This window comes from Neodothiora populina (genome assembly GCF_041146345.1).
Source record: "Neodothiora populina strain CPC 39397 chromosome Unknown canker_contig_1, whole genome shotgun sequence".
In the NCBI taxonomy this organism is placed as follows: domain Eukaryota; kingdom Fungi; phylum Ascomycota; class Dothideomycetes; order Dothideales; family Dothioraceae; genus Neodothiora; species Neodothiora populina.
The window spans coordinates 698,209-713,397 of NW_027191419.1; the positions used below are offsets into that span (position 1 = coordinate 698,209).

At 53.5% G+C, this 15,189-nt stretch overlaps 5 protein-coding genes across 5 annotated transcripts; 2 read left to right on the forward strand and 3 right to left on the reverse strand.

The window, feature by feature from the left end:
* Positions 1 to 2,557: 2,557 nt before the first annotated feature.
* Positions 2,558 to 4,498, reverse strand: AAFC00_000201 (uncharacterized protein; the record flags this gene model as incomplete). The annotated part of the gene is made up of 6 exons (XM_069341334.1): positions 2,558 to 2,592; positions 2,664 to 2,728; positions 2,833 to 3,955; positions 4,014 to 4,063; positions 4,125 to 4,218; positions 4,291 to 4,498. 6 exons carry the CDS (start codon positions 4,496 to 4,498, stop codon positions 2,558 to 2,560), a joined length of 1,575 nt encoding a protein of 524 aa, XP_069196413.1.
* Positions 4,499 to 5,725: 1,227 nt separating this feature from the next.
* On the reverse strand, positions 5,726 to 7,739 carry AAFC00_000202 (uncharacterized protein; the record flags this gene model as incomplete). Its single annotated transcript, XM_069341344.1, has 3 exons — positions 5,726 to 6,583; positions 6,637 to 6,992; positions 7,046 to 7,739. 3 exons carry the CDS (start codon positions 7,737 to 7,739, stop codon positions 5,726 to 5,728), a joined length of 1,908 nt encoding a protein of 635 aa, XP_069196414.1.
* Positions 7,740 to 8,834: 1,095 nt separating this feature from the next.
* AAFC00_000203 (uncharacterized protein) lies at positions 8,835 to 9,727 on the reverse strand (the record flags this gene model as incomplete). The annotated part of the gene is made up of 5 exons (XM_069341356.1): positions 8,835 to 9,000; positions 9,066 to 9,185; positions 9,252 to 9,318; positions 9,377 to 9,394; positions 9,502 to 9,727. 5 exons carry the CDS (start codon positions 9,725 to 9,727, stop codon positions 8,835 to 8,837), a joined length of 597 nt encoding a protein of 198 aa, XP_069196415.1.
* Positions 9,728 to 10,343: 616 nt separating this feature from the next.
* Positions 10,344 to 12,137, forward strand: AAFC00_000204 (uncharacterized protein; the record flags this gene model as incomplete). The annotated part of the gene is made up of 5 exons (XM_069341365.1): positions 10,344 to 10,511; positions 10,598 to 10,723; positions 10,835 to 10,912; positions 10,975 to 11,669; positions 11,747 to 12,137. The coding sequence occupies 5 exons, from the start codon at positions 10,344 to 10,346 to the stop codon at positions 12,135 to 12,137; spliced, it is 1,458 nt and encodes a 485-aa protein (XP_069196416.1).
* Positions 12,138 to 12,710: 573 nt separating this feature from the next.
* Positions 12,711 to 14,992, forward strand: AAFC00_000205 (uncharacterized protein; the record flags this gene model as incomplete). Its single annotated transcript, XM_069341376.1, has 3 exons — positions 12,711 to 12,753; positions 12,821 to 13,288; positions 13,368 to 14,992. 3 exons carry the CDS (start codon positions 12,711 to 12,713, stop codon positions 14,990 to 14,992), a joined length of 2,136 nt encoding a protein of 711 aa, XP_069196417.1.
* Between the last annotated feature and the right edge of the window lie 197 nt (positions 14,993 to 15,189).

Below are 15,189 nucleotides of genomic sequence, written 5' to 3' on the forward strand. Positions count from 1 at the left end.
GGCCACTCTAACTCCTCCACCGGTCTCGCAGGCTTGATGAACTCGGTGGCAAACGTATTACCAACCAGGAAGGGCAGTCTGTCGATGCGCAATAAGAACGGAGGACCACACCCCAATGAACAAATGGCCAGCGGGATGATCAAGCCCGGCGGCATGGGCATGGACATGTCCGAGGGGGATTCGAGTTCGGCTGCTGCACGCAACAACGTCGACAGACACGGAACCGACAACTTGCCATCGTCCAGGAGAATCAGTGCCCCACCATCCAACCCGGACGCTGCCGCACAGGAGCAATCGACATCGATAGCCACGGCAGTCACTATACCTCGAGACGCAGCCTTGAAGTATCTCGTTCGCATGCTTGCTTCCGTCAAGAAATTCAAGCAAGAGCTTGCTTTCAGACCAGAACACGAGGACGCCAACGTATACCCGCCTGCTGCTGTCATCTACGGCAAGTCCACGCCGACGGTGTATGGCGCACATGTACTAGACCGCGAGGGCATCAAGCGTGCTTCTGCATACGACAACCTGGCCTTTGCTAGTGGTGATGGCGTCGTGCTCGCACGAGCAGCCATGTTGCCCGAAGGTTACACACCGGCTAAAGGCGGCATAGTCTGCTCTGACCGCGGACACGTTACCTTGCTGGGTGATCTAGAAGCTGTGGGCCGATGTCTGAGGGCTATACAGATAGCAAGAAAGAAGGGCGTCGGAGAAGGTGTGTGAGCGTCTTGTGAAGCTGCGTAGTTTGGAGTTGAGGTGGTGGAAGTCGACGGACAACGCATAAGGTAGTCATGAGTAGAACTTCAATCACGATACATTCACGAAACCACTTGCTAAAGTCGTCATTGACTCTCCTGGCGTTACTTGACAACAGTCCCTACAGGCTACTGCTCCTACGTACATTATGGGATACCTAACCAAGTGCTGTCCAAGGCTTATGTGAGCCACCACCCTGATGTTCAGATGTCCTCCGCCAAGACTTGTGCATGCATGACGTACGGGCCTTCCCCAAACTTCACCTTCCCGATTCATGCTCAAGAAAGATATATATATTATGTCCACTTTCCAAAATGAAAGACCGTCAATGTACAAACCAAGCTACAATGACCCGAAAGGGAGACTCAAAAAATGGATCGCTGGTCCTAAAGCAAAATGAGGACGAAACAGAGGATCTCAAATCTCATCGTGATGATGATTCCGTGATAGCGCCACCAGACTCCAGCGTCTTCAAGGCAGCACTGCAAAAGTTCCAGTATGCAGATAAACGCGGTTCTTCTACCAGCCGGGTCCTGCGTTCGTCTAGTCGGGTGCCTCTGAAGGGGGATGATGATGCCGTTCCTGCTTCCGAGCCGGTATTGAATGGGAAAACTCTACGAAATAATAGAAGCAGTGGCAATAAGACAAGATCCCCACACGAGACCACTTCTTCTGAGAACAAACCCATCGAATCCCCCACGACGACGACAACGAGCACGAAGAAGCGCAAACGCCAACCGAGCAAATACGCGCCGCCCTCCAAATACGCCCACCTGGCCCCTCTAACCGACATCCTGGCTCCAAACCTGATCTGCGTCTTCGTAGGCACAAACCCGGGAATCCGCACGTCGACGTCCGGACACGCCTACGCGCACCCCTCCAACCTCTTCTGGAAACTGTTGCATTCGTCAGGCTGCACGGACCGGCGATGCGCGCCTGAAGAAGACGTCGATTTGCCGCGGCTGTATGCTATGGGCAACACGAATATCGTGGAACGACCGACGAGGGATGCCGGCGAGCTTAGTAAGGCGGAGATGAGCGCTGGTGGGCCGGTGCTGGAGAGGAAGATTGCAGAGTGTAGGCCTGAGGCCGTGTGTATTGTTGGCAAGGGCATTTGGGAGGCGGTTTGGAGAGCGAGGTATGGGAGGGGGCTGAGGAAGGAGGAGTTCAAGTGGGGGTGGCAGGACGAGGGGGAGAACATGGGGGTTGTTGCGCTTGGTCATGGTGGTGAAGGTGTAGTAGAAAACGCATGGCCTGGTGCAATGGTCTATGTGACTAGTTCCACGAGTGGATTGAGCGCTAGTCTGAAACCTGCCGAAAAGGAAGCCATCTGGAGACCATTTGGTGAGTGGGTGAAGCAGAGGCGAGCGGAAAGAGCTGCTGCTGCTGACTCTGCGTCTGTTGCCGCTGACACTAAAGATAATGTCAATGGTGACATTGTTGCCCCAAAGAACAGGAAAAAGTGGTAAATCATGATTCTGAGCACAATCGGGCTAAGATTGAGGAGGAGCCATGGGACGAGATGGTGAATAACTCATGCATGATCCGAAGAAACAAATCTCATCCACAAGACGAGAAACAGTCCAGAAAAATCTAGGATACGGTGTCAATCCCTTCTAGGCACTTGCTGAAAAGCTCAACACTTTCATATCAGTTTAACATGATGTGCAATAATACGATAAGTAGTGTTTACTGTATAACCTCTGTACAAAACCATCTCGGTATAAACTGTCCCTGTAGAGATTATCCCGATATGGTTTTTCTCTGCAAACAGGAAAGAAAGAAAGAAGGGGGAAAGGAATCATAGACCATCTGACTCCGGAGGACCGACGTATACTGCAATGATCAATTAGCCATTTCGTCCCGTCAAAGGGAACGGGGGGAAGGAGGGAAAGAGAAGAACTTACTTTTCCTCGCATAGAGAATATAAAAACAAGCCGAGAGGAACATGAAGCCCACGAACACGACAGACCTGTTTGCGTTCACAAATCAGCAAATCATCCCTCTCCACATCCTCATCTTACGTCTCCTTTCGCCGAGTGGCAAAAGTAGCAAGATCAAAAAAAAAGAACTTACGCATAATTCATACTGATGCTCGTAACGGGCAACGCGGTAGGCATACTGAACAGCACCAACTCGAACGCGATCCACGCGACCGCAATCACATTAACCGTATACCCTACCGCGTTCGGCAACTTCCACCGCGCAGTCTTGACTTCCCTGCGCCCGTGCATCAAGCTCAGCGTGATAGGCATCGCATAGCTCGTGGCGAGGGCGATGACGCCTACGCTGACGAACGCCGTGAAGGCGCTCGACGACCCGAGGTTGATGAGCCCCAGCAGCATCTGGATGATGGTGATTGCGACCAGAGACCACAGCGGCACGCCGAGGGATTGGTTGACTTTGGACAGCGTGGACGAGAAGGGCACGGCGTGGTCTCGCGCGAACGCCCATGTGCAGCGCGACGCGGCGACGGTGATGCTGATGCTGCAGAAGAGGGTGATGACTAGGACGAGCGCCATGAGGCCGAGCCCGCCGCCGGGGGATCCCATGACGGTGTTGAAGATGAAGGGCAGGGCTTGCGCTGCGGGCGCGGCGAGGATGTCTTCCAGAGGAGGCAGGGTCACGCAGATCGGGATGATGAAGAATAGGCCTGCGATGCCGCCGACGGGGACGCAGAGGGATAGAGCCCAGGGGACGCGGACCGCGGGCTCGGCGCATTCTTCGGACATGGAGGTTATCATGCCTAGTGCGGAGAAGGTGTATGCGGCTGGTAGGAGGCCGATGAAGAAGGTGAAGCCGCCCCAGCCTGCGAAAGCGGTGTTGTATGCGCCTAGTGCGTCGGCTGCGCTGTGTCGCCCGACGTCGGCGGAGACGGATAATGTGATCATGACGATGATGATGGTCAGCAGAGTCCAACCGGCGCAGAACGTGTCGACCATGGGCAGGAAGCGGTTCCCGAAGGCGCAGATGAAGAACGTGCCGATGCAGATTGCGTAGAAGATCAGGAGCAGAGTCCAGGCGTCCATTACGTAGTCCGGGTGGTACATTCCTACCGAGCCGGCGATGAGGGATGCGAATCCGAAGTTGACGGAGAGAGTGATGGTCCAGTTGCCGACTAGCCATGTCCAGCCGTTGATGAAAGACAGAATCGTCCGGCCTCGTTTCGCGATCTGGAAAGTCCAGTAGTATGGGCCAGCTTTGTATCACGTCAGCTTCATCTCCCCCCAATTGATGTTCTGAAAGGAAAAACAAACCAGAAGTAGGGAACTTGGATGCAAGCTCAGCCAGCGAGAGCGCGATGCACCTAGGTGATCCATGTCAACACCGCCATCATATCACCGTTCGAATCATCTGTGAAGCCATACTCATCCAGGATCAGCACAATCACCCAACCCAGAAAGATAGACAGCTGTCCACCACCATAAATGGCACTAATCAACGGACCGCCCTCGCCATACGCTGTTTCATTCCAACTAAGTCAGCCACGGACACTTTGCTTGCAGATACTAGATTAAAGAAAAAAAGACATACGGATCGCAGCAATCGCCAACGACTGAAACAACAACGTCAACATGGATCTATTCCGCGCCATCTCGGGTTGATATCCCAATTGAGTCAGGTCGTTCATCTCTGCCACCGAGCCCACGCGCTCCGACTTCGTCGAGCCCGACCGCAGCCGGCCCGCGAGGCCTGCATCGGGTGCTTTTTCATTAACTTCTGCTGCTTTGGTGGTCGACATTGTTGCTTGTTCCTTTTCGACGTGAGGGGGGTTTCTTTTGTGATACTTTGCAGAAATGGAGGGTCTTCTAGGCCTGTCACACCCACGAAGACTGCTTCACAGGAGGAGCTCAGGCGAGCCGAGATGTGTCGGAGATGTATGAGTTACATATACATACGTCAGAGACAAGAAAGAGTAATCCACACTCCACGCGGATTTTTACCAAGCGATCAGCGTAGTAAGAAAAAGAGAAGACCAAGTAAACCAAAAGAGCAAAAGACAGACCAAGAAGTCAAGGCAATGATGGACCTACATATATCCAAATGATGAACCTACAGTACCAAGCGTCACCCGAACATCGACGACGACGACGACGACGACGACGACGGCGGCGGGGGCGGCGCGAGAGAGCGATAACAAAACCACAACAAGCCCCAGTTCCTTTATCGGAGGGTAGACTAGAACCGACAGGCAAGCAAGCTCACTTCTCTCTTCGAGTAGCCCTTTCGATCTGCCAGGAACCAATACTATACATGCAAGCGCGTGAGCGCGCCCAGAGAAAAACGCCTATCTTTTGCGCCAGAAGGACCAGAAAGTCATCTTGTTTTATCCTTATCCTAGCCAGGTACCGAGACAGCAGCAGTGAGCGGCGCGCGGCTCATTAAAAAGCATTGCTTATCGCGACACACCACTCGCCAGACACGCATTTCCACGCCCTGCCGGTTCGGTGACCTGTGGATGAGGCAAAGGAGGGGGTGGTAAGATACAGCTGTACTGTAGGTCGGTTGTACAAGGAAAGACTGTTGGATGGGGACTATTTGACCTGATGCGGCTTAGCGCGCTGTGTCTTAGTCGGCCAGGTTGTAATCTGTAGCGGTGCCACGGGAGCTTATCAAATCATGTGTGTCAATCAACAATCAAAGTGCTGTGCTAAACCAGGGGGATCGTCGTATAGGTTCGTCTATCAGATTATATTCCATTGAGCCTCCGTTTCGTTGCTGCTTGCACTGTTTTTGTAGACGACGGCATGTTGATAGAAGCTCAGCTGAAACTCTAAAACTTGTCACCTGAGACTTTGTGCCCCTGAGTTCCAAAACATGGATCCTCCAAAGACGAAGAAACGCCACCGCTAGACCATTGGTATATAACAAACCCCGGGAAGAAACAAAAGGCGAAGGAAGAGCAGAATTCAAAGCCGGACAGAAATTTCGAGATGATAAGACTCGCGGTAACAAATGGTTTGCGGTCCTAGTCAGTAGGGGCGTAATTGCTCATCTTTCGCAGCTTAGGACCGTAGATGTAGAACAAATAAGGAACAGGAGTGCAAGCAGCAGCTATACAGCCCAAAATCGTGCAAGTGTAATGCACGCCCAGATTTTGGTAAAAAGGAATGCCAGCAATCGTCATACCTCCAGCAGCAACGTAGCGAATGAGTGTGATGCTCGCCAATGCACTTGCCGCGAAGATCTCGTAGCTGTCGATAACGTATTGGTAGCAGGAGATGAAGACACAGAGGATGCCAAAGCCAAAGAGCACAGATGCAGCTATAGGCGACCAGATTGATATGTTGCTGTCCGAAGTCCAACCCATCCAGAACATTGAGATGGGGATCGCGGGGGCGCCTATCATGGAGAACCAAAGTCTAAACTCCGGTGGTAGTTGGTCCTTACCCTGTTCTTTGAGCTTGGCGAGTTCTTTTGTCGCCATCTTTCTGATGACCAGGACCACTGCGGAGGCGAGGAAAAGTCCTGCTGCTATGCCCAAGAAGCAAAGTCCTTGCACACCTTGTGAGACTCCGTGGATCTCGCCGAAGATGAAATCGTAGCCATCAAGAAAAGTAAACAGGATGATGTAGATGACAGTCATATAGACCGCGACTACCATGATGATTGGCTCAGTTGCTGTCAGCAGAAAAGGTCTGTACAGAGCACGGCCGAGCCGGGTCATGAAAGGGTCCATCCTTATCTCGACCTCAGCACGATAACGGTCGTCACCCGTGAGCTCACGAAGGTGCTGCGCCTTCCATTTCAGCAGTATTGGGGGAAAGGTTTCTGGTAGGAACAGCACCACGATACCAAACACGAGGCCGCTCATGATAAGTGTGGTCTGATTCGCATTGTTAGATCAGCAATAAACGGAACGCTAAGGGACAAACATACCCATTCAGTCCAGCGCCAAGATACCTGGTGTGACTGAGCAATGAATCCTCCCATGACTGGACCCAGGATAGGGCCAAGAAATGCTGCATTGGCAAATATGGGAAAAGTTGTCGTACGTTCGATAGGATTCCAGATATCAGAAAGAGAGCCACCGGCGCATGTAAGTGGTGTAGAGCCGAAGAATCCAGCGAGGAAACGGAATGCGAGCTGTGCGCCGAGGTTTGGTGCCAGTCCTGAAGCCATGATGAAGATCATGTAGATGAGCATGGTAACGATATAGACAGGATTCCTGCCCAGCGTTTCCGAAAATGGGCCAGCGAAGAGTGCACCGGCGCCGAAACCGATCAAGTATAGACCTGTTTTCAATCAACTTGAGCACCATTTACGATCTTTCGAAATAATGACTCACCAGTGGCACAACTCTCGGCAACCTCACTGACGCCAAATTCAGCAGCAGCCTGCTTGGTGGCCGAGCTATCGATAGAACTCGCAACACCAACCACGAAGCCAATGCTGGCAACAGCAAAAGTAATAAGAATCCTAGTCCACATGGTCCAATTGTGTGGGTTCTGAGGATCGTCGTGTCCTTCGTAGCCGACAATGAAGACGTCTCCTTCTCCTCCCTCGTGAGTTTTCCGTCTGCGCACTTGCACGCCTGTCATGGCCCGACCTAGCGATGTACCCATTGAGTGAAGACTCGGACGCTCGCTCTGCTGTGTCGGCAGGCGCGACAGGTCATTGTGTCTCCTGTGTTCAAGAGACTCTGGCACACGGTAGTTGTCTTGTGATCCATCATCGTCTACTGGCTCCTCGATCGCTTCGGTAGGACGTTGCGCTGCGTCCAGGATACGCTCCCGAGCGCATTCTGGATCATGTACAGTCTGTGTGGCTTCGCGCGCCTGGATTGCTGTGGTATCTGTGTCTACGCTCGAATGCGACTCGTATCTGTCGCCTTTTTCAAGATCGCAGGATTGATCAAGATGTGTTTGGGATGACTGCGGCGGTTGGTCGCTTTTCCCTTCTGTATCTGTTTTCGTCTTGGTGCGTTCGATCTGGCCTTCCAACGCCTCACGGAACTTTTTATACTGGCGAAGTGACTGCATGACTGATGGCAAAAATGGCGCTGTGAGGATCGAGGTGTGCCAGATTTCCGACGCTGGTCACAGCACTTTTGGTAAGAAGAAAAGAGGTGAAAGAATATGCAAACGTAGGAAATGGCAGTATGGATTGTCTGGGGCAAGGGGAGATTCACCAAAAGGTCTGACTTACCTTACTATAGAAAACACAGATGACAATATCGTCATGATTGTCTTGTCTAACTTCACACTTACTAATGTAAGGAACGCGCCTGGTGTGGGATCATATCGACTAGCAGCTATACAAAGCTACCGTACTTACTCAACAAATGCCGCTTGCTCCTGATCTTGTCCCGCGGAAAATTGAGTTCCTGGACTGGACAAGGTGAGGTGTGTAAAACAAAAACCATGTGCGTGTTGTCGAGATGACGTAGTGACGTATCTTTTCAGAGGGAGCGCATCACTGCTTTGGCGCTCTGAAGGTAGATAATCGGGTAAGGCGGCCGGGCATAATGTGGGGATTGGCAAAGCTTGTCTCAACGCATGGGTGTCGCATCTGCCGGGCGGCCGGGTTTAAGAATATGAAGTAGATCTCGCTAGTCACAGTACATTGTGAGATGTAGGCCGAGATGATGTTGAGGAGGGTAGAATGAATGGCTTAATGATACCAATACTGCTGACATTCGGCCATGAGCTTAGCATATTGAAGGACGAAGATCCAAGACTTTAGGTTCTCGATTCCTTGTCGGCTACTGGGTATTTGGTTCGACGTGAGTTGGCTTGGATGTCCAGGGTAAAGACAAACGATGTGATTCATACAAGATACAGTAGTCCGTGAGGATTATCCGCCAGGAGGATCATAGTCAGATGATGGAGGGAAGCATATGAAGGGAAAAGCATGTTCGCTCGGAGAATTAGACGATCTGACGCTCTGCTTGCACCGGGACAATGAAGAATTACGGTCTGGTTCTGTCAAAACTGAATGAGGCTTGCTTTCTTGTACCGAGCATTTTGATAGAGGTAGGCGAACAGGGAGTATAGACAGCAAGAATGAAATCTCCTCGGTTCCCTGAGATAGAAAAGGTAGGATGGAAACAAGAAGAAATGGAAAAAATGTTACATCTATGCTTGCCAGACTCTCTTGATGGCCTCGGTGAGACCGACGTCGTTGGTCTCAAACTCGTAGAGACCCACGAGGACAAGGACGGTGGCAGCCTTGAGGAGGTAGTCGAAGAACTTCCTGACCATGGGCACACGCCATTTGGGGAAGTAATCGGTTATGCAAGCCCTGTAGGAGGGATCATGTCAGCCAAGTGGAAAGAGATGTGACAGTGAGAGGTGTGGTATCCTTACTCGAAGCCGATGTGTGAGTGGATGACCAAGGTGGCGCAGAGGATGGCGTCCAAGGTAGGGTTCAGAGATCCGGAGGCGAAGGGAGCGACGGTCAGAGGGATGAGGGCGACAGAGATGGCTCTGGTGAGGGGGCTTGTGTTAGTGTTTGGTGTCCTATGACTTTGTTCTTTGTGCTCGTATATGTACCTCTCGAAAGACCAGTGGTAGCTGCCATGGGTGGGCGAAGGGGTCTTGACGGGGACAGGGTCGTTGACTGGATCATGTTGTTAGTCGGATGCAAAGGCGAGCGTCGGCATAGGATGTTGTCGTACCGGATCCGTGAACCTCCTCTGTAGAACAGCAGTTAGCAATGAAAGCAAAAGCAGCAGCAGCGGGCGACGTCGGATGCTGCAGGGTGGAGGCCGCAGCAGCAGGAAGCACAAGGATTGCGACGTACGAGGAAGAGGAGGAAGAATGGCGCGAGCGGGAGAAGCGTGGAAGGCAGCGACTCTGGTGACCTTGGGGAGAGCGCTTCGCACAAGAGGTCGTTGTCTGCTTGCCAACTGGGCGCTTCTGAAGGTGAAGGCGGGGACGGACGAGGAGATGGTCGAGGAGAAGGCGCGCTTTGCCGGGGCGGCGGCGAAGGCCTGACGGAGGATCTGAGGACGGATGACGGAGGCCATTGTGGTTGCTGTTGTTGTTGTTGTTGTTGTTGTTGTTGTTGTCGTGGAGTATGTTATTGTAGCAGTCGATCACAAGATGCTCCCGTTTCCCCTGGACAGAACAAGGTAAAGGCAAGGCAAGTAGATATTGTGTCTTGGACAAGCTCGACCCCAGATGGACGGAAGTGCAATACCTACCTCTAAGGTGCCTTAGCTCTGTACAGAAAGTAGAGTAATTGCAGGCTTCCCATTGGTCGAGAGGGCAATCGGGACAAATCGCGGCAGTGACCCGAGGCTTTGCGGGAATCGGGAGTCGGGACTCCTGAGACTGCCGTGACTCAGGCTACCGCAAAACAGTGCTGGCGGTCAAGTCTTGGCGTTGCTGACCTTTGCTGGCCTGTCGCTGGTGGAGGTGGAAAGTGGAAGGAGCGATGGACGGGCGACGGCAAGCTCCATCCCGTGCTTTTCTCTCAGTTGCACTTGGTAGAGGAAGGAACGTCGACGACATATCGCCAGCAACTCCATCTCCGGCGTCTGCAGCCTCTATACCGTCTTCTCTTCCCACACACCTTTCCATCCTCGACACTCCGCCCTCCTCTTCTTCTTTCCCTCTTTTTCCTTTCGCAATCAGGCAACCATGTCCGTGGCTTCTCGCAGGCTCGCGCTGAACCTGCAGCAAAGTCTGCGCAGCCGCGCCGCCATCAACTCGGTCAAGAGCCGCCAATCTCCTCTTCTTCGTGGTCTGGCCACTCCCGTCAGCCATGGAGCCACCACCGAGAGCACCACTCTGAGCAATGGATTCACCGTATGTCAAACGATTGGCCCTGCACTCGCAGTCGGCCCCGTACGGATTGCGGCGGAGCTGATGTTTTTTGTTCTTGTGAACCACAGATTGCCACCGAGCACTCCCCCTACGCCCAGACCTCGACCGTCGGTGTCTGGATAGACGCCGGTTCTCGCGCAGAGACCGACAAGACCAACGGAACCGCACACTTCCTCGAGCACCTTGCCTTCAAGGTATGATTTGCCCGCTCCGAGACCGCGCCACAGAGCAAGAGATGCATGTCCAAGACGGAGACAACAAGACACGATGAAGAGCAGAATGCTGAAATACACATTTGATCACAGGGAACCCAGAAGCGCAGTCAGAGCCAGTTGGAGCTCGAGATTGAGAACATGGGCGGTCACCTCAACGCCTACACCTCCGTACGTCCATCTCCTTTTTCTTGCATACAACCCAACAACAGGGACCCTGACAAGCAACCCAGCGCGAAAACACCGTCTACTACGCCAAGTCGTTCAACTCGGACGTGCCCAACACCGTCGACATCCTCTCCGACATTCTCCAAAACTCCAAGCTCGAGCCTTCAGCCATTGAGCGCGAGCGTGATGTCATCCTCCGAGAGCAGGAGGAGGTCGACAAGCAGCTCGAGGAGGTTGTCTTCGACCACCTTCACGCCACCGCCTTCATGGACCAGCCTCTCGGTCGCACCATCCTCGGCCCCAAGGAGAACATCCAGAGCATCCAGCGCGACGACCTGACCAACTACATCAAGACCAACTACACCGCCGACCGCATGGTGCTCGTTGGTTCCGGTGGTGTCCCCCACTCGCAGCTCGTCGACCTCGCCGAGAAGTACTTTGGCAACGTGCCCATGCAGCCTCCCACCTCGACCGCTCAGGCTCTCGCCGCCGCCCAGAAGGCCAAGCCCGACTTTGTCGGCTCCGAGGTCAGGATCCGTGACGACACCATCCCCACCGCCAACATCGCCATTGCCGTCGAGGGTGTCTCGTGGAAGGACGACGACTACTTCACCGCTCTCGTCGCCCAGGCCATCGTCGGCAACTGGGACCGCGCCATGGGCAACGCTCCTTACCTCGGCAGCAAGCTCAGCACTTTCGTCCACGAGCACAAGCTGGCCAACAGCTTCATGAGCTTCTCGACCTCTTACTCCGACACCGGGTACGTTTCCTTGTTTCTGATATCACAACAGCGCAGGAGACGAGAAAGAAACAAGCTAATATGATGAAAATCAACAGTCTCTGGGGTATCTACCTCGTCACCGACAACGTCACCCGCATCGACGATCTCGTCCACTTCACCCTGCGCGAGTGGTCGCGTCTGTCGCTCAGCGTCTCGGCCGCCGAGGTCGAGCGTGCCAAGGCCCAGCTCAAGGCCAGCATTCTCCTGTCGCTCGACGGCACCACCGCCGTCGCCGAGGACATTGGTCGCCAGATCATCACCACCGGCAGAAGATTGGCCCCCGAGGAGGTCGAGCGCGTCGTCGGCGCCATCACCGACAAGGATGTCATGGACTTTGCCCAGCGAAAACTCTGGGACCGCGACGTTGCCATCTCCGCCGTCGGACAGATCGAGGGTCTCCTCGACTACGCCAGAATCAGGGGAGACATGAGCAGAAACGTCTCATAGATGATGTCCTGATAACGATATTGATTGTAACGGGGACGAGGGGAATTTGGTGGTAGTGACAGCAAGAAATGGAAAGAAGGAGCTTTTTTGTTAATTTCCTGCGACTGTACTCGAATAGAGCTCTGCCTTTGGTGGGGAATTCATCACATTACTGGGATGTAGTCCTTAAAATTGTACATTTAGCATGCACACATGCGACGAGTTTTCCATTTTTTTTTTTGGATGGTGATTGTGAAGCAGCTCAGTCGCTCTAATTGATTCCATGCAGCGCAAGATGAATGTGTGGTGTGGTGAAGATGCAAGGTGCGGAATGCGAGCTTCGGCTTCTAGACATGTACACCCCAGACTGACTGCACGTCACTCGTCCATATAAAATGACCAAAAACATTGGTATAACGTGGTACCATGAATGACGAAGGGATGTCATAGTATATTTTACCTGGTCCAGATGCAGCAACAACATGCTCAGCACTGTCGCAATACACTGCGACAAACGTGATAATCCGATGCTGCCTGACCGCGTGATGCCTTAGAAGTGAAGACGCCCGCCCACCTGATGCTTCAACCGGCGCAATGCTGAAATCAATCTTCTATGCGCGCTTCCATCCAGAGAAGGGTACACAATCTGCATGAAAAAAAAGAGAAGAAATGATTGATTCGCGTGTCTGACTCACGCATCGCAGGCTCGACAGTCCTGCATCAGGTCCCAGAAGGGTCGATAATACCCTGTCCGCCTTCCCCGACGGCGCAGACCCCCCTCTTCGACTACAAATCAGTCGCCGACTACATAATCCCGCGCCGCGAGTTCTGCGATCGTCTGGTGACCATCGTCGCCTCCAAACACCGAGTCATCGGGTTTCCGGTATGCATCCACGACGACGAGAAGTACTCGCGCAACGACTTCATCTTCAATTTCTGTCTCGTCGTCGACGAGGAGGCTCCCTATGCTGCCTATGCCAGCGTCACGAGGAAGCTGGCCAGGCTGTTGAGGAATCTAGAGGAGCAGGGCAGGTTTCTGAGCGACGAAGAGGAGATGGGCGGGTTGGTTCTCGCGGGTGAAGTGGGTTATGGTGGTGGAAGCAAGGTCTATGCGCTCTGTGAGATGGTTCTTGAGGATCTGAATAATTACTGCGAGTGTATGATTCCTATTGGTGAGTCTCGTCCATCTCTTGATTGCTATCGCTTTCCATGTAGCTATGCCAGGGACTCCATCTGACCAGTACGGCAAAGACGACTCGAATACCGTCAACCTCAAGCTGTTTCCCACTCGCGCAGCACCACCTCCAATCCACGGCTGGCACGTTCCCCTGTCTCTCGTGCGCTTCCCTTCGCTCCAGACGACGGCTTGGGATCTCACTGTCCAGCGGATAATCCCTCACATCGACGGGATAAACAGTGTCGCGCGTATAGCGACACTGGCAGACACAGACTCGACTTTGACTCGCCGCGCCATTGCTCATCTGCTGTACTATGGCTGCATCTGTCTGCTCGACATCTTCCAGTTTTCTGCTGTCTATGCGCCTACCGCCGAGATTGCCGTGTTTTTTGCAGATGAGAACATGCAAGATGAATGTAGACGTTACGTCTTTGCCCCCTTCTCGCCTTTCGGAAAGTCTTCTGCCGCTACGTCGACACCTGCTGCGGCTGCTGCTGATGCTCCACCTCTTCAACCGCAAAACGATGGTGTCTACCAACCGGGTCAATCCATGGCTACTGTGAGAGGCGGTTCTCGACTGAACCCTGCTCACATCTTCAACACGGGCACTCCTATTGCAACCACGACAACACAACCGCCTACAGAGGAAAAGCAGGACGCCGTGGACCAGACTCCGTCGCTTCCCTGTCGATCACAAATCATCTCTCTCTACGCCTCTCTTCGCCCCGGGTTGCCACTACGAGAATGGTGCATCGCCCACTCATCATCTCTTTCCAACATTGACATTCGTCGCTTCATCACTTTCGGCAAGATCAAAGGATTCCTCTACCGCAGCCACAAATACCCCATCGCACTGCGACCCAACGTTTCTTCTTCACCACTGTCCTCCTCATCTCTAGACCTCAACAACCGACTGCCCAAACATTCCGGCGTCAACTCAACAACCATAGCAGCAACGGCGCAACAGCAGGGCATCAGCGAGCAAGAAGCAGCAGCAGCGCAAATGACACTACTGAACCAACCGCCCGGAGGCGAGACGGTAGGCCAAGCCCGCCGCCGCAACGAAAAGGCCTGGCGCAAAGCAGCCATGAGCTCAGGCTGGCAGACGCCGAAAGGCGAAGAAGACGAGAAAGAGAATCCGTTCCCCAACATCGACCAACCGTCTTTCTCCACAGGCGGCACCAATACTCCTAACAACAATAACAACAACAACAACAACAACAGAGGCTCCTCGAAGCCCCCCTCGGTAGCCCTCGCATCCGCCGCGACTTCAGTAACCGCCGACCAACCCGTCTTCACATCCCAAAGAGGCATGACCAGACCCAGCGGAGAAGAAGACAGCCCCGGCGACCCCAGCCCCATGAACAACAACAACAACAACGGAACCAACGGCCTCGGCGGCATGAACGCAGCCCTCGACCCCGCCATCGTGCGCTACCTCGACGGCCTGCACTGCATGGACGAGATCTGCACCGATCTGCATCTCAGCGAGCGAGACGTCATCCGGAAGCTCAAGCCTGATCCTTCTTCTATTTCTGGTGCAGCTTCTGGTGCGCCGTCGTTGTCCGGGAGTAGATTACTTGACGCCGCCGCCGCCGCCGCCGCCGCTGCCGGGGGAGGGGCTGGACGTGCAGCTGCGGTCAATGGAGGTAACGCTAGTACTACGACGCCGCGAGACGTCGTGTTCATCTACCGATAGTCAGTTGCTCATAGAGAGAGAAAACAATCGTGTGAACCTCATGTCTCTCTGTCTGTCTGTCCTGCTGAACAAGGCTTTGGTCACGAATCGGTGATCCGCTCTACTATCACCTTTTGCCACTCCACTCCCCCGTGGCCCTGTGACATTGTAGGCCCCTGTGACATTGAATGTATATCAAGACTCAGCCAAAATGCAGT